The sequence below is a fragment of the Ambystoma mexicanum genome, chromosome 11 (genome assembly GCF_040938575.1).
Source record: "Ambystoma mexicanum isolate Mex_15411 chromosome 11, UKY_AmexF1_1, whole genome shotgun sequence".
NCBI classification, from domain to species: domain Eukaryota; kingdom Metazoa; phylum Chordata; class Amphibia; order Caudata; family Ambystomatidae; genus Ambystoma; species Ambystoma mexicanum.
The window spans coordinates 163,567,389-163,592,065 of record NC_090934.1 but is presented as its reverse complement, the minus strand read 5'-3'; the positions used below and the strand labels follow the sequence as shown (position 1 = coordinate 163,592,065).

At 46.6% G+C, this 24,677-nt stretch overlaps 1 protein-coding gene across 3 annotated transcripts in view; it reads right to left on the bottom strand.

The window, feature by feature from the left end:
• Nucleotides 1-24,677, bottom strand: part of MTFR1L (mitochondrial fission regulator 1 like) — a 223,591-nt gene that overhangs the window by 125,855 nt on the left and 73,059 nt on the right. For 2 of the 3 annotated variants that reach the window (XM_069622697.1, XM_069622698.1), the window contains exons 4-5: nt 21,019-21,123; nt 11,703-11,812 (exon numbers count right to left, since the gene is read on the bottom strand). In XM_069622697.1, coding sequence (XP_069478798.1) covers nt 11,703-11,812; nt 21,019-21,123 — 215 coding nt within the window. The remainder of the gene's footprint in view (nt 1-11,702; nt 11,813-21,018; nt 21,124-24,677) is intronic. The other variant, XM_069622699.1, reaches the window with a different exon arrangement.

The window sequence follows — 24,677 nt, the reverse complement described above, 5'->3', positions numbered from 1 at the left end:
AGCCACCAGTGTGTTGGATATGTGGAATGGTAGGACACATGTCACGTACATGTAGAGTAAGACCAAATACACAATATTGGAACGAGCAAGGGCAACAAGGGCTCACACAGGAACACCACAACACCCAACGGCAGCAGACACTACCAATGGGGGATGGCCAACAACATCTGGTACCTCAACCACAAACATTCACCACAACAACAACAGATGGTGTCACCACAACAACCCCAAACACAGCAAGTGCAACAACCTGCACAGGCACAACACAATATCGTACCTTCCTCCAGCATACAACCACAGCAAACAACTGGGTAGGGTGACGATTTTAGGACATAACCCTTACACGGGAAGTGGCCAATCATTATACCCCCAATAGGACAGCCCACAGACGGCCTTGGTGTGTCCCATCCTGTCAGTAACACCCAATAGTGCGGAGGAGCCACGCATAGAGGTGACGATAGGTGACAAAAAATTATCATTCCTTGTTGACACTGGGGCAACCCGGTCATGCATAAGGGAGGGTAAATGTCAGGTGAAGCTATGAACACACAAGGGTTCTCTGGGGCTAGAGGATTGGTTCCTTTCACTGATAACGTCCCCTTATCAATAGGAGATTACGATATGTCAGTTCCACTATTGTACTCTAGAGCCTCACCAGTGAATATAATGGGAAGGGACATCATGAGCAGACTAAATATGACGATCTCCACGGAGGACGGCATAATATGCTCAACCCCAGGAATTAATATGCTCACTGCACGACAAATAATGCAAGCGTACTGTGGACAGACAGTGGTTAGGGCCGAGCCAATGGATGGTGGACTATTCCAATATGGGACAGATATGGCAATTGCATGGTTGCCGGGAATTGAAGGAAAAGTTTGGAGAAGACCGGCAGCCTACTTGTTTAGACCTGAGACACCAACAAATGAACAAGAAGGAAAAGTGATTTCAGTAAGCATAGAGAGCATATTGGCAACTGCCGATTACATAACAGTTCATGCCCAAGACAGAGAAGGAAGAGCATGGAGGGCGGTGATAGCTCTAGCAGAAGGGTGCAGACTAACCCAGGTGTCAGATGAGGAGCTGTTTTCAGAAGGAAAGGAAGAAGGTGAAATGGTGTTTATGTTGAGTGTGGATATTTGGTTAAAAATAAATTACAAACAAGTAGCACAAAAAATGGCAATGGCACTTGAAGCACCCACATCCACCCCAGTCCCATTTTTTGAAGAAGATATGGCAAATGTACCTACATCATTATGGACTATCAGTCCCTATGATGTGGGGTGCATAAAAAGCATTGGGGGAGTGAGGATAAAACTGAAAAAAGGTGCAATACTACCTAGAGTGAAACAATACCCACTATCGAAAGAGGCAGATGAGGGCATATATGAAACAATTACAGCCCTCAAACAATGGCATATTGATCCCATCGGAATCACCATGTAACACTGCCGTCTACCCAGTACGCAAGGCTAAAGGGGGCTCGTGGCGCTTCATACAGGACCTCAGGCCCTTGAACAACATAGTTGAAGCAGAGTATCCAATAGCAGCCAACCCGGCCACAATTTTGTGTGGCATTCCAGCAGAGGCATCGCGATTTACGGTGATAGACCTCAAAAATGCCTTCTTCTCAATACCCCTACACCCAGACTCCCAAGACCTGACTAGCTTCACCTACAGGAACACAAAATGGAAACACACCAGACTACCACAAGGTTACTGTGAGTCACCCTCAATATTTAACAGAGTAATACAAATGGACTTGAGTAACATTGACTTAGAAAGTACAGTACTACAATATGTTGATGATATAATTATTTGCAGCACAGATGAGAAGAAATGCAGAGAAGACTCAGTAAAAATGTTGACAATATTGGCAGAAAAAGGGTATAAAGTAGAAAAAGAAAAATTACAGTACTGCCAGGAACAGGTACTTTATATTGGCCAACTCATATCACAACATGGAAGAAACATCGCACCACAGAGGGCACAGGCCATCTCGAAAACACCCCTACCACAAACGGTAAGGGAACTACAACAGTTCCTGGGATTATGCAACTATTGCAGAGCATGGGTATTTGACTACAGCTCATACATAGGGCCTCTGCTTGAGGGACTAAAAGAAGCTAACAGAGGGGGGAATAAGCTGGGGTGGACAATGGAAATGAGAGAAGCTTTTGATGAACTAAAAGACGCTATATCCACTGCCCCAGTACTAGCCTCCCCAAACTATGACCGCCAATTCTTTATATTTTCACATTGCGACTCAGCCGTAATGAAAGCAGTACTTGCCCAAAAAACAAGCATGGGTTACAAGCCAGTAGCATTCTACAGCGGCCATCTAGACCCTGTCATGTTAGGACATTTCCCTTGCGAACAAGGCCTCGACGCAGCTGCCTTCGCGGTGGAAAAGGCATCAGCAATAACTATGGGGTGCCCAACCACTTTGTGGAACATGCACTATTTTCAATACTAAACAAACCCAAATCTACATTAACAACGCAAAGGGCGTCAGGCTATGAGATCATTTTGTCCAGACCAGAATTATCAATAGTTAGATGCAACACGGTTAACCCTGCAAGGTTTATAGCAGAAGAAATTGAGGAAGGGGACTATGTACACGATTGCACACAGACAACCGAAATGTACTCATGTACCAGGAAAGTTGAAGAAAACGCACTAGAGGGGGGTGAGCTGTTGTTTATTGATGGGTCATCAACAATTGACCAATCTGACGGGATTCGGCGAACAGGGGCGGCTGTGGTGAAAATGACAGAAGTACCTGTGTGTGTGGCGATGAAATGTGTACAATTACCACAACATTACTCTGCTCAAGCGGCCGAATTGGTTGCACTGATTTTAGCATTGAAGGAAAGCTTTGACAAACGAGTGACCATATACTCTGACAGTGCATATGTCACATCCACTGTCCATTCAGGGTTGTCTAAATGGAGAAGAAGAGGTTTCAGGAGAGCTGATGGCACTCCAGTGCAACATGCTCTCTTGCTGGCTGAATTAATAGAAGTAATAAATGATCCCCAAGAATTAGCCTTGGTCAAATGTACAGCACATACAAATGGAGACGACCATGTCTCCAAAGGTAATGCGGCGGCAGACGCACATGCGAAGTATGCTGCATATTTTGGTGAGGTATGGAACCCCCCAGAGTCAGAAAGAGGGAGAGGGAGGGGGATAGCTAGAGAGATGTTAATAAAAGAAGGGTATACCCACCTCCCAACCACCCAGATAATGGAATTACAAGCAGCAGCACCAATGGCAGAAAAAGAGATATGGGTAAAAAGAGGATGTACAATGTCACCAACTGACGCCCTATGGCGCCAGGATAACAGTGGAAAGATGGTAATGCCACTAGGCCTATTGAATACCGCCCTGAGCCAATTACACCATCCAGCTCACACTGGCAAGGAAGTAATTGCAGCACGTATTAGGGAAGACTGGTTCTGCCCGGAGTTAAACTCCCATGTGACAAACTTCATCAGCAATTGTCTCACATGCCAACAGTTCACGGCCGGTCACACTTTGAAGGTGATAAAAGGTACTATACCCCGGCCAGAAGGACCCTTCCTACATATACATATTGACTATGTTGATATGATCAACGTATGTCAAGGAAACAGGTATATGATTGTAGTAGTATGCCCATTCTCCAGGTGGATTGAAGCAGGACCATGCTCACACCCAGATGCATTCAGAGCAGCCAAATTCTTGGCGAGGGAAGTTTTCCCCAGATGGGGAGTGTGCGAAGTGCTGCGGTCGGATAACGGCCCGCATTTCGCTAACGAAATGTTCCAGCACATCACATCCCTATTGAACATTAAGCATAAATTTGCATGTGCATACCATCCACAGGCCAACGGTGTATGTGAACGCCTGAATGGCCTATTAAAGGAGGCAATTGCAAAAATACAACAAACCACAAAGAAGAGTTGGCTATATTGCCTTCCACTAGCCCTATTTGAGTTGAGAAACCGGCCAGGCTCCGACCACCACCTCACTCCACACGAGGTGGTAACTGGACGCCAAATGCGCCTTCCCCTGACACCAACATCAAGAGCATTTATTGACCACGAGAGCACTGCAGCTGTTTTTGGTGATGAAATGTACAAATGTGTCTTCTTTGATTACTAGCGTTGTGTTTATATCTCAACAGCTCGAGCGCACACGGGGCGGGTCTAAGAGCGACCAACAAGGAGAAGAGGATGCACCGTGCAAAATAGCTAAAGGTGACCATGTGTTACTACGCAACTTTAAAAGACAGTGGAACGATCCGCGCTTTACTGGCCCCCACCTGGTAGAGGAAATATCAACAAGAGCAGTAAAGCTACAGGACAAACGCGCTTGGAACCATCTACACGACGTAAAGATCTGCAAACTCCAGACCCGCCCCAGCGCCACCGACAGAGCCGTTGGAAGAACAACAACAGCATCTGCCACAGATGAAGTGACTTTTGATAGAACTAGCGACCCTCACCACCCCCCTGATTCCCCCGTGACAATTAATAACATTGAGAAAAATAATAACCACACACCCCACCCCATGGCCACACGATCAAAGAGTAAAACAAACCCCGCCAGTTGAACCCTGAGCACCCTGCCTGTATTATGCCCAACTAATGAACTTTTGAAAGACATTTTCGTACACGAATACACATGTAAACACGTGATTGCTCTCTTTTTTCTTTTTTCGCACATGCAGGTATCGCATATTATTGTATTGTCAAGAATAATAAGCCATTAACAAGAGCTCACTGCCCAGGTGTAAATGCTACCCTCAGACTACAACTACCCTGAAGAATTATCAATTTGTCTATCATATTAAAAGGCCAAAGTATTTAAAAAGAAGGAAGGTACGTGTGTACTACACGGCATTCATTTTGGCCATTGAACAATCAATGCCCCACCTCCATCCTTACTTGCCTGTCCTAAAAAATAGATCACTTAGAGTGGCGTGGGAACAGCTCTTCGCCTGGGCATTGAACGACTATTTGATAGGGAGGGCTTGAAAGAAAGAACTAACACCAATAACCAGCATATTGAGAATTTTCAGGCGGGCAACTTTAACTTCGCAAGAATAAGCTGCCGGACTGCAGCAAGGTAAGAGTAACATGCCGGTGAAATTAGCATTTGTAATAAAAATGTTAGGGATATTGGTAATCACCGGCTTCGTGGCTGCCTCTGTATGGCAGTATAGCTGCGCTTCAAATATTATTGCTGTACCCAAACCTAATACACCCCCACCCCCAGCTGCAACAGGTGTTACGTCAGGTGGTGCTATACAAATTAGAGGGAAAGAAGGTAGAGTTAAACGCAGCACATACTCAGATCAAAAGGGTATTGATAGTTACATAGAAAATTCAGCACACGTCTCAAACAACATGTGGTATCAACACATGACTAAAATAGGGAAACAGACAACGGAAGACAGCTGCTACGTGTGCTCATTGATCCCATACTCCATGAGCGCTGCCCGGACATTTGTTGCCACAGAAATTGATGAAAAGACGGCCCGATGTATAATATACTTAGCACTGTTCCAAACGAAAGGAAGGTTCCAAGGAACAGTACAACTGGTGTGGAAAACACGAGATACATACCCTTACGAAAACAACTTCCTCAAGACATATTTGAGCTACCACAAGGGCAGTTTATCTAATGAAGCGTTCAGATATATAACCAGCGGCCCTGAAAAAGGAGACACAAAGAAAGTAACACAGCAATACCTGCCATGTGATTGGTATTCCACCGAAGTACCTGGTAAAAAAGGGTGTTGGGAAAGGCCACTAATAACAATAACAGGAAAATTGTACCTGGGCGACAAATGGGACATAGGTGTGGTCGGCAGCAATATGATAACAAGAGAAGATAAGAAGAGCATTGCTGAACACAACCAAAGATGTTGGATCCCTTGGGTCAAGTATGTACCAATGCTAACATGGTTGGAGGAAGATGAAGACCCTATAACAATACTGCCACTTACCGCTCCCAATATATGTTACATGCACAAAGGAGAAGTGGACGTGGGATTAAACACCAATTGTGCAAGTGTGACGGAGTTACCTGAGGGGGGGAGCAGGAACAGCAGTAATAATGGACCATTACTGGGCCTGTGGAGAGAAGGCATACCACACCCTGCCTCCTATGTGGAATGGCGTATGCTCAATGGTACACGTCAATGTACCATCTCTAGTGGTGCCAAAACAACATGTAAATATGGCAAACTTTCCCAAAATGAATGAAGGAAACAAGAGGAAAAAAAGATCATCACCCACTGAAACGGACTCAGAAAATAAAAACAACAGTAACAACACTGTCATGAACAGCAACAACAGTGTCGTGAGCAGGAAAAAGAGACAAGGAGAACCCCTGACGGGGAATTATCTATGGGGACGATCAGAAACTGCACTATCTTCAATGCCTCCAGAACACAGACTATTCAGCAGAGCAGCAATGTTCTTCTCCTCGATAATACATCCGGGTGTTCAGGCATACGCAAACGCCAAATGGCTCCAGATAACAAGGTGGGAACTAATGATGACAATTAACTCTACAGTAAATGGATTCAACGCAATAAAAGAAGAATTACGAGCAGTAAGAATGGTAGCACTACAGAATAGATATGTACTAGACCTCCTCACGGCCATGGAAGGAGGAGTTTGCGCAAAGATAGGACAATCATGCTGCACATTCATTCCTGCTAACGACGCTGACAATGGCACACTGGCTGAAGCAGTGTCACAACTGGCCCAGATGCATTCCAAGATGATGGACGAAAGTAAAGGTGTTGAGAAGGATGGAAGCTGGTTTTCAATATTATGGTCATGGATGCCATCCTGGCTATCAGATGGACTAAAGATCATAGTTGGGTGCATTGTCTTAGCTGGAGCTGCATTGATCTTAACAAAATTTTGGAAGGCCCGAAAGGCACGGACCACTGACGGAATGATAGAAATGGGCGGTATGCACCCCTTAATGCCAGCAGATGACGGTCCTCACACGAGCATAATAATACAGGAAAGAGAGAAGCTGCGCAACCAGATCATCACTAACCATCTAGATCCACCGTCCGTGAAGGTCGAAAATCCAAGAAATCCAAGGAGCTACGCAGGGAAGTGGGTATACTGCGCTTGCCTATACATGTATTGGTCATTTGAAGACCATGTAAACCACTATGGACATCTGGGAGGAATTACGAAAATATGGAGAGTGAGAGGTGATAATGAAAATGATAAGTTTGTGGTCGACAAATCGACCAGAGGGGGGACTGAAGTGGGAGAATGGAGAAAACGGCTCCCAGCATTCTTGTCCCACCCTTGGCCTAAAGGATCGCGGCCCAGACACCCACCAAGAGAGGAGTTCGCCCACATCCCAGCTGATCAAGTGCCTTGGTACAGGAACATACGAATGTGCCCACCCGCGTGCCCACCAGCATGCCATACCCGTGCCGGCGCCTGCGGCTCGGAAGAGCTCGACTGAATCATCAAGCACTTTGCTGACCCATCGTTAGAGATGCCATGACGACCCAGTCAGCAGACAGAATGCCCGCGTAACATATACACTGGACATTCCCACACCCATTTGCACGAAGAACATATTCAGTGCCATGACGTAGGTGACAGACACACCCACAGACGCGCATCTTTATTATTTTTTACTTAGGCTCCTTAAAATGCAGAAACGCAAGATGCACAACGAACTAATAAAAGCTTGCTTACGCTTTTCCTAAACCTATATGCAACTGGAGAAGAACCCAATGAAGACACGACAACGTGGACGAAGCAATACGGCACCATAACTTAAAGCACCTGTGTACCAAACGGTCCCACCTATACACTAGGCCCAAGTAGGCCTCAAGCAAGAGTTTCCATGAACATTGCAACGAGCAAAAGTAAAGTCGCTGATCCCGCAGAATGAGCCCAGCTAAAGCAGACAGTCAAGGACACGATGTTGCTAAAACTGACATACCACAATCCAACATCAAGGTCGCCTCCCAAATTAAGTAAAGCGCACAGTGGAAAATACAATATTAATTGTGCAGAATGATGTCTCAAACACGGTCCCACCCCACGTGACCAAGCCGAACCTGACAGAGTGCCAGATCCGGGAGGCGAGAGAGGTGCCTGGGTACCATGCTTCAAAGGCCAGGCAGATACAGGCGAGCGTCTCAAAGAACATCTGCAGCAGTGGGAGTAACCGGCCTCCCGGCATATGAATAGGTCTTACGTTGTCTGCGCATACCACTAGTGAAACACTGTTGCAAATGGCAGGTGCACCGCGAGCTGGGAACAGCGATGGTCCCACACTGGGGAGCTCGTGCGTGGACCAATTAGAACAATGGGCTCCTATCACTGACGCCACTAGCACTGACCAATCCTCAGGGGCTTCCATGTAACAATTTTCATGTATCAAATTGAAGGGACAACCCATGTACACCACCTGACTAACCCTCATCCAGTAGTGGAGCTCTCTATACGTGTGCTATACTAACCCTACCACTCGAGGAGCCAATCCAGAGTGGCGATAGGTTTTTTGTTAACTTTCCCAGGTGACGCAAGTAGCGCGTCACACTAAGGTAAAAAGGGCCTGCGAGCCCACGGTGAGTGTGTGTGTCAGGACGGACGCGTACGTTCCTCGACCCATCCCTGCCGTTTGTTCAATAAACAGCAGAACCACCTTGCTTCTTGTGTGTGCCTCGTACTCATTTTTGGAATACACGGGAGGAGTTGGGGCCTCCCTGCCCGGAGGTCTGCGGACGGCTCTGCCGGCCCCGGCAGAATTTCCCCCCCCGACACTATACTGGGGGGGGTCACTATAACACCCCTGTGTTACTGCACTGAGGGTGCTGTGTAACACATCACAAAAACACATGAAGCCCTATGGAGTAAAAGACCCCATAGCCCATTAAACACATCTAGAGTCAAAGGAACACACTCAAATCATGTCCAAGAGTGAGGGTAAAAGAGTCTCACTCTTGGCAGGAGAAAAAAATAAACCCCAGAAATCCAGCAAAGCTGCTGGGGGACTCGCTAGGTTAGGAAATTCAGCCTAAACAGAGAATTCTCCCTAACAATGGCCAGCTTTTCCAAGAATTTGCGTAGAAAAGGAGTAATGGAGATTGGGCGATAGTTAGCCAGACAGTAGGGGTCGGCTGAGGGTTTCTTAAGAAGAGGTAGCACAAGGGAGTGCTTCAGTGGCGAATGAGTGGTTGCAGAAGTCGGCCAAGGCTAGGGCGAGGGCGTCAATATGGCCCATGATAGTTTTGGATGAACAGGGAAGATTAGGATTTGGATGATTAGGCATAGTAATGTAGCTGCTTATCTATCTCATTTCTCCCTCCCACACCACTCCTTATTGTCAAAAGCTCTTGCACCAACTGAAATGTCAACAGGCTGATTACAATAGTTAATTTCACATTCTGAATGTATCAAGGACTTGTAAGAATGTCACTGTATTCTCCCTTGTTCCCTCGCTACCTTGAAGCGCTTTGAAACACATTGTGTGTATAGGCACTATATATATAAACTATCAATCAAGAAACTGTTTTGACAAGACTTTCATAGATCAGACTTTCAAGAAACCTCGTCAGGGGTGAACAAAAGGAAGGGAAAGTAGGAGTAGAGGGTGGACAGGATGTCCTGGCCTTTAGAGATGAAATGTTTAGCCAAGGTCGTGCAGAGGGTCTGGGAGGGGACAGGAGAGGTAGAGACTGCAGCAGGATATGCAGCTCCTTGCAGATTTTAAAGGGTTTGGCTGAGTTGTTAGATGACGCAGAGACGCAGGCTTGGATGTGAGCTCTTTTCTTAGTGTCGACAGTCGGTACTGCCGTTGGAGCAGGTGGCAGGCCAGTTTGTCAGACGGGCACATGATGCCCACCATTTCCTCTCAGCCACCCTACACTTGGGTTTAAAGGTGACAGGGTCCGAGTCGTACCAAGTATTGCACTTTGCTTTGGGCTTCAAGAGGATCCTCATGACAGGGGCAAGTATTTCTAGAGTGTCAGAGATAGAGGAATGGGGGTTGGAAAGGGCTTTGTCAGGATGCGAGTCAGCCAGAGGTGCAGGAGGGAGAGAAAGTGGCGGCGAAAGCCTCAAAACCGACACGCGCTACATGGGTCGGATGACCGAGAAGGTGGGTAGCAGTGCTGGCGTTGGCTGGCTCGGCACGTCGAGTAGAGAGAGAGGAGAGGAGAGAGTGGTCACTCCAGGAGAGAGGAGTGGTGAGAGGGTTAGAGAGGGGGTGGTGCGAGGAGATCAGAACATCCAAGGTGTGCTCTGCAGAGCGAGTCAGGCCAAATCCATCCCTCTGACTGATGGATATGCCATAAAATGTCAGCCCTTTCCTGGGCAATGCTTTGGCTTTACCGGGCAAAGCATTGGTATGCATTTGTGGCCAGATGTGGAGGCTGGGAATGTGTGGTCCCAGTCCACATCATGGTCAGTATGTGTGCTTCTAGGCAGAGGTTGTGGCCAGAGGCTGAACAGAGGCCTGGACAGCACCACAGCACCTGTCAGTTTGAATGGTGCAGATCCTTACCATGGGCTCAGGGAAACTGCAGCTCAAACTAGGATAAATGATCAGGGGTGTGAGGGGAGAGTAGGGGGTTAGGGGAGAGATTCCCACTCACCTAGTGACAAGGTAAAATAGTTACCAAGTCCAAGCAAAAAGAATCTGGGGTTGACAGGCGTCAGGAAGATGTATCAAATAGTGAGACGATTTGTAAAACAAAATCTCCATAACAGTACCCGAATGGCCATCATAACGGTGTGATAAAACCTGTTGCATTCTTGGTGCAGCTAAAAATAAAACAAAAAACGAAATTACTGCTGCCATCTGCCTACATGATAACACTAATGTAGCATGATCTAATCCATCTTAGAGCCAACATGGGGTGCTAGGAAGCATATGGGCTACCATAGGAAGAAAAGGTTGCAGTGGCTGGGGGACTTCATCAGACCACAAACAAAGTCTAAAATCCAAGAAACCAACACGAAAAAAAAGCAAAACTTCCAAGGGTCCCATAAAAAAGGGCCAGCAGGACTCTCAAAAATGTTTGTTTTGTCCACGGTACAAATCCCACTATTTCACACCCTCAAACTGGCTCACCACTTGTTCATATATCATTGTTAGATTGTACAGGCACCCTTCGTGGGAATACCTCTTCCAGCTGTAAATGTGTTACTGGATATCGACATCATCCAAACGGAAGTCCAAGACAGGTTTGAATGGAGAAATGACCATCTTTTTTTAAAAAATTTTTATAATGCGGCCTCCTCCCCCGCCCGTTGCCCCACCTCAACTATTACCCTTGCCCCACCCTAGACCTATATTTTAAACAAAATTCCCCAAATTCTGCTAAAAAGATGGTAATTTCTCCATTCGAAATATAATTGACAATCATTTCTGCGGATACCATCCAAACAAAATAAAGGATGATTATGCCACAGAAACAATCAAGGGGGCCAGCTTCTTTAAAGTGCTACTGCAAAATGATATTCAACTTTGTGCCATGCAAAAGTACTCTTGGTTCTGGATGCCAAACACCATTGGTATTTAAAAAGGTATGGTGGCAGGGTCCAGAGGTAAAACTACTAAAGTAATGTAATGTCTGTACCATTTGCCTTATCTCAGTTATACGATCGAGTTTCCAGCATACAACTATTCAATGCAAACACAAGCATTACCTGACTCTTGCATATGTTTCGTCATCATCCGCGGCAATCCATGCAATATCTGCCAACGTAGGTACAATGGGCGCATTAGCTGCATATAGGTCTGAAATGTCTGGGAGAACCTGGGATGACAGTGATAAAATTTGAAGTTAAAAAGGGACTGTTGCAAGACAATACAGAAGGTTAAATATGAACCAACACCACACAAACCTCAGTCCAAGTCTCAATGAATGTTAAAATATAAATCTTATCCTCCAAACACATGTTAACAAAAGGATATCTAAGTGTCATACATTTTCCACAAAATAACATTTCAATTTTGACCGTACAGGCCTTGTGACGAGGCCTGCTTCCTGGTCAGGGGACCACAAAACAGGTGACTTGGGGAGCCGGGTGCTACCCCAAACAAGTAGATGTTGGGCTCAAGGTGGTGTGGGGAGAATTCCCTGGTCTCCTTAACTTGGCCAATCACATGGCAAGGGGACAGTCACAGCGACTCACTGCAGCCCAGCACTGGAGTCTAGACCCTCCCTAATCTACCACACGCCCTAAAACAGGTTAGATTTGCAAATCTCACCCCTGCACAAACACCTGGTGAGTGCTGAAGGGTAACGAGGCACGTTACAAGGCACCCTACAGCTCTGTTTTAAAAACAAACTCCAGCTCCAAGGTAAAACAAGGTACCTTTCCTTTTAAGGTAAAACATTTGTTCATTAGAGACTGGTCGGAAGTATTGCAATATTGTTAAAACTTCATTGATATAGCAAGGAAGCGATTTCAAAACTAAAAAAAGGACAATCATGAATACAAGCTTTGCAATACATTCACAGGTTGAGAACCTACAGATTTGCTACATTGTATCAGAGGAGAATCAAAGTTAAACATTGTATTCTCGGCAGAGAAACTCTCAGCCGAAAGAATGTTGCAGCTTCCCAGACTAAACCCAAGGGTGGAAAACGTTTAGTCTGTGTTTCTAGTATTGAATTCACAGCGGGAGGGCATGGGGCTCTCAGTATATATAGTATATAGTCTCCTAAGATGCAAAACATCGAAGTGCAGTTTGGAGATATCTTGGTAGTGGAACACTGACAAATCTAGCAATATCATCACCGATTCTCTGAATGGAAGCTTCTACGTGGCCAGGGAAAAGCAGAAGCTACCAGACTAACCCTGGGGGTTATTATCTGCTGGAGGACCATATAGGGTAAGGCTAACTCCGGAGGGACATAAGAATACAAAACCAAAATAGTCTTGCAGTGACAATTCCCAATGAGACATATATGCCTCTGCAACATACATACATACATGTCTTATTGTAATATAAAGAAATCCCACCTTACAGCAGTCAAAGACCTTAGTACTGAGAGGAGGAAGAGGGATGGAGTAATGAAGAGGACCAGAAGCGGTAAGCCAATGCCGCGCTCTAGTCATTGGAAAACATTGCATCGTGCTGGAAGTTTAAATTTGACACAGCGGAGAGAACACCAGAACGTAGAGAGAAGCAGAGAGAAGCAGAGGCTGGCTCCATCAGTGACTTGTTCTGACACCGGTCAGAACGCAGAGGACAAGCAGACCATAAGAAGCAGCAATGAGGCCGACATGAACAGCGTGCAGGAGAGGCAAACTGAATGAAGTTTACCGATTGAGGGCCCGGAGTAGCGAGAGCCATACGCAGCAGAGCAGGACAAAGTAAAAGCTTACCGGCTCATGGGAAGCACACAGAGGGAGCGAACTGGAGAAGACAGAGAACAGAAGACAAGGAACAGCGAAGCTGCCCGGTAAGCCCAGAGAAAGCAAACAGATTACCGCAGCAAATGTAGGTGAATGCTGTGTCATGTTAACCCTTTAAGTGCCATGGGTATTTCTCCCCAGTGCCAGGGCCTTTTTTGGTGATTTCGGTATGTGGCCATTCAATGGCTTGTAACTTTTTTGTTACATGAGATATCTCGGCCAAATTTGGCTCCTTTTTTTCCAACATGTAGGCGGTCGTAACGCCACCCAGGAATCCCAGGTTGCTGTAGGGGGGTGAGAGAAAATAAGCAAAAATGGCAAAGATTTTGGGTTTTTTCAAAAAAATGTCAATAAAATGATGTACAAAGAAGCCTGTGGTTTTTTTCCTTGTAAGAGCTAGGAACAAATGGTTTGCTGTGCCGAGTTCCCCAATTTCCTGGCTTTCAAGAACAGGTTGAGTGGAAATGGAAAAAAATTATTTTGATGTGGTTATCAACCGTTTTGAGAGAGGTAGGCGATTTTGGCAATTTTTGCCAATTGGACATGCATGGACGGAATGGAAGAAAAGGGCAGGAAAGCCGAATTGGAGGACGGAAAGGCATATATTTCTGAAAAGTAGACAAAATTCCAAGTTTAGGAAGGGGTGATTTGCGTAGGTCAGGCAACAACTAGGTAGGGGAACTGCCATCGATTGGGGGAAAAGCGGGAAAAATGACATGTGTTGGACATGGTTGGCTTGGTACAGCAAGGGCTTCTATGAATTTTGAGAAAAGCAATGCTCCGCTACATTCTCCGACTCTTGCAGTCAGGAGAGCACACATTTTTTGTAGTGTTTTACAAAACAAGCAATACCACAAGCCAAACACTGAGCCATGGTACACAGGAGTTTTACGCTCATGGCCGAACCAGACGCACTTAGCATGTGTAAATCGGGAAAACCAATGTGGTGAGGAACGGCAAGCAAAGCGAAACAGGAGATGGGAGAACCTCTACTTCGCTGACAAGGAGGAAGTAACAACAATAATATACGATGAAATACAAATAAAATATTCATGGTTTCTAATTTTTCTGCTTCTGTTTTTGGTATGGTTTGGTCTGTGGTTCCGAATTTGGGTGCCCCTCTCCCAGTTCTATAGACGGGTTCCTCCCTAATTTGGCTCTTTTCCTCTGACACACTTTGCGTATATTGAGGAACGGCAAGGATACATTTTTTGAAAGAGCACAGGCAGACCTTTTCAAGGGTAGGTGACTTGTGCAGGTTACAAAAGTGTATGGTGGCTAAAGCAGCGACTAAATGTTGGTCACATTTGGGAAATGAAAGGGTTGTGAGACAAAGGGCACCAGCAAATGGGTCAAAACGTTATGAAAACCACACAAACACATGGCCTACCGTCCCGCGTTCCCACAGGTGTCCCGATGAAAACGGTACCTCACATGTGTGGGTGCACCTACCTGGCCACCAAGGGGAAAGCCTAAAACACAAGTAACCCCAAGTCTGTTTTCAGAGCAGAATCTCATTCTGCCGACCGGCACTACATACAGATATGGGCCTCGGGTGTCCAAGCCACCAAGGAAAACAGGGAACCCCATGCATTTCCGAAAAGAGGACACCCGTGGGAATCAACAGAGGTATGATTTGCGCACATCGCCCCAGAATTTATTACCCAGACAGCCCCGCAAAGTCCGAAATGTGGGGGAAAAAAATGCTTTTTCCACACATTTCGCTCGGCGCACCCATTGAAACACGCCCCGAACACCACATGGCCTACCGTCCCGCGTTCCCACAGGTGTCCCGATGAAAACGATACCTCACATGTGTGGGTGCACCTACATGGGCGCGAAGGAATAAGGCTAAACCACTGCTATCTCCCCCCCACCCCACATGGCCTACCGTCCCGCGTTCCCACAGGTGTCCCGATGAAAACGATACCTCACATGTGTGGGTGCACCTACATGGGCGCGAAGGAATAAGGCTAAACCACTGCTATCTCCCCCCCACCCCCAAAGGGTTTGGGGAGGCAACCTACAGATTTAGGCCTGGGGTGTTGCAGCCACCAAGAAAAACAGGGACCCCCATGCATTTCCGAAAAGAGGACACCCGTGGGAATCCGCAGAGGTATGATTTGCGCAAATCGCCCCAGAATTTATTACCCAGACACCCCTGCAAAGTCCGAAATGTGGGAAAATTAACGCATTTTCCGCACATTTTGCTCGGCTCACCCATCGACACCCGCCCCCAACAGCACATGGCCTACCGTCCCGCATTCCCACAGGTGTCCCGATGAAAACGGTACCTCACATGTGTGGGTACACCTACCTGGCCGCCAAGGGGAAAGCCTAAAACACAAGTAACCCCAAGTCTGTTTTCAGAGCGGAATCTCAGACATTCTGCCGACCGGCACAACATACAGATATGGACCTCAGGTGTCCAAGCCACCGGGGAAAACAGGGAACCCCATGCATTTCCCAAAAGAGGACAACCGTGGGAATCCACAGAGGTCTGCCTTGCGCAAATTGCCCCAGTTTTTATTAGCCACAATCCCCGACAAAGTGTGATATTTGGTGGGGAAAAAACAATGTTCACTTTGTCTGGGGTTCTGGGTAATAAATTCTGGCCCGCTTCGCTCAAGTCAGACCTCTGCGCATTCCCACGGGTGTCCTCTTTTGGGAAATGCATGGGGTTCCTGGTTTTCCTTGCTGGCTTCGACACCCTAGGCCCAAATCTGTAGGTTGCCCACATGAACAAATTGTGTTGTGGCGAAAAGGCTTGGGGTTACCAGCGGGTTACCCTTTTCCTTTTGCGCCCCCGGTAGGTGCACCCACACGTGAGGTACCGTTTTCGTCGGGACACCTGTGGGAACGCGAGAAGGTATGACATCTGTTGGTGGCGACTTGTTTCGGTGAGTGGACACACAGGGAAAGGTCTCTGAAATTGGCTGGAAATGCAGACAATTCTCAGACATTTCCCTCTGGCCACTCACCGAAACACACCGCCAACAGCACATGGCCTACCTTCTCGCATTCCCACATGTGTCCCGATGAAAACCCTCCCTGGGGGCAGATAGGTGGGCCCCACCTCATGCATCCCTCCCCGGGGTCAGCAGCCCCCAGGGAGGGTTGCATGAGGTGGGGCCCTCCATAGGAGGGGGTGGGGGGTGAGGGCCACCCCCATTGCAGTACATCATTCGCTGCCAATTTAGGGTGCCCCTCAGCCCCCCTAAAAAGCAGCCTATGAATTAGTATGATTTTTTTTGTTTTTGTTTACCCAACTTCGCTTGGTGCAGATGGCCACATTAGTGTGGCAATCTGCCCCAGGGTGCCCAAACCCTACTGCCCCATCCATTGGGGGTCCTGCCCCACCTTTTGTGGTGGCCCTCCCCCCACCCCCCAATGGCTGGGGGACACCTCATGCAGGCCTCCCTGGGCCTCCTACAAACGGCTGCGTGAGGTACACCCCACCTCCATTTGGGGTGAGGGGGAGAGGGCCACCACAAAATGTGGGGCAGGACCCCCAATAGATGGGGCAGTAGGGTTTGGGCACCCTGGGGGCAGAATGCCACACTAATGTGGCCATCTGCACCAAGCGAAGTTGGGTAAACAAAAAAAAAATAATACAACTTCACAGGCTGCTTTTTAGGGGGGGGCTGAGGGCCACCCTAAATTGGCAGCGAATGGTGTACTGCAACGGGGGGGGGGGGGGTGACCCTCAACCCCCCCCCCCACCCCAAATGGAGGGCCCCACCTCATGCAACCCTGCCCGGGGGGGCGGAGGGGGAGATAAGGAGGCCCACCTCATGCATCCCTCCCTGGGGTCAGATGCCCCTTCCGAGGAGCAGATATCTGCCCCCAGGGAGGGTTACAAGGGGTGCCCCCTTTCTACTTCGGTTGGGGGGGCATCCCCCCTTTCATTCAGTAAAAAATCCATGGTGGCTAGTGGCCCCCCACCCCCTTTTCCCATCATTTCATTTTTTTTTTTTTTACCATTCCCCTGGGGCAGATGGTCAGCCATGTGCCCCCATGCTTTGGGGGCTGGGAGGGGGGGGGGGGGAAGAGGGCTGCTTACTTGAAGCAGCCCCCTTCCCCCCCACCTCAAACACGGATCCATGGTGGTCTAGTGGGTTGCTGGTCACGGATCGAGCGCTCTGCGCCGATCCGTGACCAGCAATGCCTCATATGTGGTGCCCTTGGAAAGGGGAGACCCTCCCCTTTCCAAGGACACCACTTTTTGCCAAATCCCTGGTGGTCTAGTGGGCCCCAGGGCCACAAACCCCGTCCCCTTTTCACCCCTGGGGGCAGTGATCATCTGCCCCAGGGGTCTCTGCCGCTGTGGCCCCATGCCTTGGGGCCACGGGGTAAGGGGGCCGCTTACCTAGTAAGCAGCACCCCCCTGCGTCACAAACGGATCTGTATTGATCCGGTGGCATTGCTGCCAGCGGATCGCGCGCCCTGTGCCCAATGGGTATCGTTGTAAAGGGGAGAATCTCCCCTTTCCAACGATACCCGCCTCGATCTCCGGCTTGAAATACAAATAAATGCTTTGCAGGGATCGCTCAAAACAAGGTGCCGAAAAGGACGAGCTATCTCGTCCTTGGCACTGCGTGTGCACTGTCAAGGACGAGATACCTCGCCCTTGGCACTTAAAGGGTTAAGTATCACCACTGAAGAAGTGGATGCTGATGCAAGCAATATTATAAAAGGGGTTGGTGACCCAACGTTTCAAAACAGGAATTGGTGAGTGTGTGAACACTGCTGCAAAAGGGTCAACGACCCCCTATCTGAAGGAAGGAGTGAAAGCAGAAACAAACTAATGAGAAAGGATCGGTAACCCAATATTTAGAAAAGAGTGTTTGGTGGATGACGAGTGTGAAGGCATCATGAAGCAAGACAGACAACAGATTCAAAGTTCAAAATAAAACTTTATTAAACTTAATTATCAGGACGGAAAAAGGCTGATTTTCCCCTACGCTAAGGTAGGATTTCCCTACCTAGATGAAACTAAGAAAAGTCTTAGTCAAAGAGTTTAACTTAAAGGTCTGTCTGTGTCCAAAAACTATACTTGCCCTCACACCTATATCTAAACAATGTGTAGTAATGTCAGCAAGCAAAAGCAACCGTGTTCAACCTAAAGTTCTGAGCTTCTTCCAGCTCAAGGAGATACAGATTTAAACAATCCTCTGGGTTCCCTTCCCCCAAGTTACACCGTTCTTCCAAATAACAGTCCAAACACAAATAGAATCTTGAGGTTCCGTTTTCGCGTCAACAAAATGTAGTTCCTCAGGTTTCAGGGTTCCCTTCCCCAATACTTTAATTTTATCATCACAAATGTCTGTCTTTTTATAACTGTCACAATTGAGTGCCTTTTTCATCAAGTGTTCTCAGGCGAGTCTCTTGGTTGCATAGGGGTTTAACTTCAGGGTTCCAGTCAATTTTACTTTGTTTCACTTTCAATATATATTTCATGCCGTTTGAAGCTTTTCCTCAATTCGGTATTCAATACACCTTTCTTTGGCTCAATTTTAAAGTTACATTTAATTCAACCTTTAGTGTACTTTTGTTTAGCTTAATGTTTAAAGTTCCAACTGTACATTAGTTTTACTTAATTGTAAAGTTTGTATTCAGTATGGTATTCAATAGACATTGGCGGCGCTTGTGCCTCAATTTCTATTCAGCCTGATGTTCAATATTCATCTATTTTACTATAATTGAAATGCCTAGCATTCGAAAATGTTCTCCCCGAGACCCGCAATCACTCCGATACAAAGTATTCTTCAACAATGGAAAGGTTCAAGCACAAGTGCACCAGGTTTCGCATCTGACAGAAACTCACTGGTCAATTTGATAGCTTTCCCAGCAGCGCGGATAACACTGCCTTCTGCTTCTGCCGTCAGGGGTCCGACTCCTGCCCCTCAGACACTCCTGTGACGGTCGGCTTCTTGGCACAGGGGATGAGCACTTCTGATGCAAGGAAAAGGGATAGCCTCTACACATGGCTTCCTTCTCAGCCAGCTCCATGTAGACTCCCCTCCCACGACACGCTTCCGGGGACCCCTTTCTTGGCAGCCCCCAGCATCTCAGTGTGCTGCATATGGCGGGCCGACCCTCAGCAGTTTCCTCCAGCAGCTTGCCTCTTTTCAAACAAGGTTCCCTGTTGCTCCTCTGTGTTGCTTTCTCCTACTCATTTTGTAAACCTGCAACCCTTTAAAAGGTTCACAAAACTGCAGGCATCTTCTTCGTCCTAGTACTAAAGTGGTGAAATGGCAGTGTTCATTACTCTCAGCTGCCTCTTCCTCGTCTCAGTACTGTCAAGTGTTACATGGTGAGAAATTAGGGTAGCCGACCTACTGTAACCCATAAACGTTGGGGAAAGGTTAGGTTGTTCATCACTGGGAAAAGGGGGATGCCATGTCTCTCCTGGGTGCACCCCACTCGCAAAGGACTCTCCACCCAGGTGATCCTTCCTCGCTTCTCCACCCCGAGGGACAGGATCCAAGAGCGATGGCCTTTACCTGGCCACCTAAGAAGAGAATCCAAGGGGTTATTTGGAAGTGAGGATACCCTCTGGTTTCTCACATACAGTAGTTGTAGAATGGAAGAGCCCTGGCAGTGAACCAGGCAAATAGTGTGTCTGGGGCTCAAATCCTCATGAGAAGTAAACTTTGAGAAATAGTGTGATATCCTGGCAAGAGCAAATTAGGAGTGGAAAGGAAAGTGAACCTGAAGTTGGGAAAAAAGTGTCAAACCAATACATAAAAGGGAAGAACTATACCTCTTTTTGGAATCAGTGAGAAAGGAGCAAATACTCTGGCAGGAGAGCACACCAGTGATATAAAGAGGAGCAATCAGTGGAGAAGGGTAGAGCGAATCCCCCAGAAAGTGGAAGATACAGAGTGTGAAGAACTGGAATTGTGTGAAAGTTCAATGGAAGGGTAATACCCATTGAAATTGTGAAGTAAAACCTCGAGAAGAACACTAGAACAGTGATAAAGTGACTTTTTAACACTACCAGAAGGCATCTAGGGTAAATGGCGATCCCTTTTCATGGTAGAACTTTCTTTGCTACACATTAAACTTTATATGTATGGAACTCTGAACGAAGGCTACCAATGCATAGTCTATAGAAATCCCCTTGTGCACATTAGATTAGGTTTAGAGTGGAAAAGTCAGATAAGGGTTTTTGGGCACAGGAAGGAGGACGCTCTTTTGTTTAACATCCCAACGCAGACGTTTCTTAGTTTGGTTGAGGCAGGGAAGCACCTCTTAGATTAGGGATAGATAGGATTTTCCCCAACTCTCTTATTGTCTGAGAAATAAACATCTATAGCAAACAACAAACATGCCACTGTGTCCAAGTCTTACTCTTGATCCCTTATAAACACAATGTCATCAATCGAAAGAAAATAGCTTACAGACTTTTCCCTGTAAGGAACCCCTATAAGTACTCAAAACACAAATGCATAATTATAAAGCCGGATGAGATATGGGCAACACCTTTTGACATTTCCAATTATGATCAAACACTCCAATAGATTTAAAAAGGTTTAAACCATAACGCAGGTTAAGGTTAGTCTGTTGAAAATGAAAATAAAATACAATTCACCTCAAAGCATGCTCTAGGACAAGGCTTCAATGGCAGTTGGGATCCAATCCTTCGTACTACACTGCGTGATGCCCCGTGGGGTTTATTTTGCCACAATGGAACAGTCTACGGGAGGCGGAAACAAAATACATAAGGTAAAAAATGTTTGTGAATTAATAAAATTTCACATGTTCTGCCAAGTATCTTTTATTTGTATTTTCCTGTACAAAAAGTACATTTACACATTATTTATAAAATACATATATCACAAATAAAATCACAATAAAGAGCAAATCTCACAAAAACAAAGACACACCCGCATCTTAAAGCTAAAATATAAGATACCAGAAAATACCAACCAGATCCTGAATCCCATGCTCCGATACGTTCGTCAACTCATTAGCATCCTAACCAAAGCAAGAATAAGTGAAATTTGCTGACTCGTCATGAGGCTATTCCATAAATCCGGAGAAATTATCTTTTAAATTGAATGAACAAATCTCCCAAAAGTTTTAAATTCTCAATTCTACAAAAGACGGACAATGCATCACAAAATGGAGTAGATTTTCTACTACACCAGTGTCACCCATTCTACATGTTCTCATTTCCATCAGAATACCAAGTTTAGGTCCTATAAACCCGTGGGGAAGACACTATAGCAGTATTTCAATTTTGACGATGGAAACTTGACCAAATATAACCTTGGCTTAGAAATGGGCACATAGAAAGGCTCCTAACAGCATAGAGCCTCAGCCTACCCAAATCGTGCAGGTCCATAGCTCTATCCCAACATTCAATTCTCCTCTTCACCACTCCCAACAATTCTGTACTCTTCAGGTCCACAGCCTCCCTCATCCTATTGCATGGAGTCTTTAAATAAGGATTTGAGTCTGTCGACATTAGCGCCCTTACATGAAACCCAAAGACAGATTTACCAATCTGCTCCAGGTTTTACATCAAAGAAAGAGTCCTTATCTACTGTGCTCACCAGGAGGTCAATCCCAGTTCCAGTCTGATGACACTGACTGGAACAGAGATTGGAAGGCCCAGTGCTCACTTCAAAATCCTAGACTCAGCAACATCAAAGCATTTTCTGTCCTCGATATTCCACAGTTTGCAGCCATACAAAATAATGAGTGATACTTTGGCTTTATAAAACTCAATGAACAGGGTTAGAGTAAACGCACAGAGTTTGGATTTCATGGCCATCAATAGTGAAGTACACGAGCACGTTCTTTCCTACATTCATGCTTCGAGGTATTCCTGATGTTTTTTTACTGAGGCAGTCCGGTCTAAATAACATTGATTCGACTCTCTCAATTGGTATATTTCCCACTCTCCAATTCTTCCCTTCATTTTCCTGTGTGTTGTACTGGCCAGAAATGTGAATTAATCTGCAGATGATTTACTTCCAGATAATCTTCTAGGCCTTGCAGCTGATGTTGTAGACCCATCTGTGTATAATCTATGAATACTAAGTCATCTGCATATGCAATGCACTGCACTTTCAGACTGGGCCACTTGGGCACGTAGCCTCTCCACTCTTTGCTTGTGGCCCAAAGGTCTGCTAGATATAAATTAAATAAAGTGAGGCCAAGAATCGCCCTTGGCGTATGACTCTACTCAGGGGAATCTTTCTTGGTAGCTCACCAAGCACGTTCATTCCAACTTTAGTCGAGTTGTCAGAATCGAGTAATTGGATCAGGCTTAGCAGGCCTAGATCTATCCCCCAATTCAACAACTTCGACCTTAGAGATGTTAACAGTATCAAAGGCTGCAGACAGATCGACTGTGGCCACAGATTGATCATCCCATCGGGGTCCAATATCAGGCAGACAAGCGGACAGTGCAATCCCACCAACTATAGTGTCACTACCTCTCCGAAAACCAGTTTGGAGAGGGTTCAAGATGTTAAGCTCTCTCAGCCCACGCGGTCAATTCCCCAAGGAAGAGTGTGGAAAAAATCTTGTATCAAAGAAATTGGCCTATAGAAGGAAGGGTTCTCCCCATCCCCGCTCTTGAAAACTGGTACGAGGGTTGAATATCGCCAAGAGATGGGGCAGATGCTATCCTTAATATTGTGAGTGAAAAGATGGTACAAAATGTCCATCCACAATGCTGGGTTACTTTTAATAATACCATTTGTCACTCCATCTGCGCCGGATGCTCTAGAGTTATTTAAATTGGCAATAAACCGTTCAATATTTACTTCAAGTTTTCCAACATGACTCATCCTAATCCCTACCTGAATGCACCTGTTCTTTGGATACAACACTTTGCCTCCAAACCTACTCCAAATCAACCGTGCTCCACCCAAGTTAGAAACCGGAGGCTTGGCTCACGACACCACTATGCAACACTCAACCAGACCCCGATCTCAAACCGCAAAGTCCCCCCAGCTAATCGCCCTTCTTCTATTCTTGCGCGAAACCAGAGACTTGGTACCAGGGTCTACCAAACCACCTACAATACTCCCTCACTAGCCAACAGCCTACTGTCCACACATACAGCTGCTCCTCCCATTACTTCCATACAGACCACACTTACATATTCAAGCCTACCTTGCAGCACTGGGACCAGAAACCAAAGACTAGCTTCAAGACTCCACCTTACCTACCGACAGCCTTACGACAGCCTTACGACAGCCTTACGACAGCCTTACGACAGCCTTACGACAGCCTTACGACAGCCTTACGACAGCCTTACGACAGCCTTACGACAGCCTTACGACAGCCTTACGACAGCCTTACGACAGCCTTACGACAGCCTTACGACAGCCTTACGACAGCCTTACGACAGCCTTACGACAGCCTTACGACAGCCTTACGACAGCCTTACGACAGCCTTACGACAGCCTTACGACAGCCTTACGACAGCCTTACGACAGCCTTACGACAGCCTTACGACAGCCTTACGACAGCCTTACGACAGCCTTACGACAGCCTTACGACAGCCTTACGACTCTAGCAAATCTCTACCTAGCCTCAACCTAGCCACTGCATTGACGGCCAACAAAACCGCGCCAGCCCTACTGGCTACCAGTACCACCAACGTTAAGGACTTTAAGATCAAAAGGTGCCCTCATCAATGCCCGATCCCTACCTGCTCATGAATTAGAGATCGCTGACTTTATCATTACCGAAAATGTAGACTTCCTTGCTATTACAGAGACCTGGCTGCATGCGGCAGCAGGTCCTGCCTTATCCCTTGCCATCCCTGACATTTATTCCATCATCAGGTGGGACAGGGATACCAATCAAACTAAGGGTGGAGGACTAGCCTTTATCTTCAAGAGCTTACTTGAATTCAGAACCATCCCTAACCTTCAGATCCCATCTGCTGAGCTACTCTATTAAACTCCCTATTTTTCCCAACCAAACTGCAACTGTGTACCTCATTTATAGACCACCAGGTCCTACTTCTACGTTCACGGAAGACATTTCCTCTATCCTTGCCACCAATACTAAACCCAATTCACAAATCCTCTTACTTGCCGATTTTAACCTTGGGTACAAGGATGTGAATGACACCAAAGCTTCTGATTTAGCAAGCATGCTAACCAACTTCAGCCTCACCCAACATGTCAACGAGCCCACTCATAATAAAGGACGCACTCTCGACTGGATTGCTGACCAGAATTGCTCAACCAATCTAATCTCTGTGAGCCCTTGCTTCTGGTC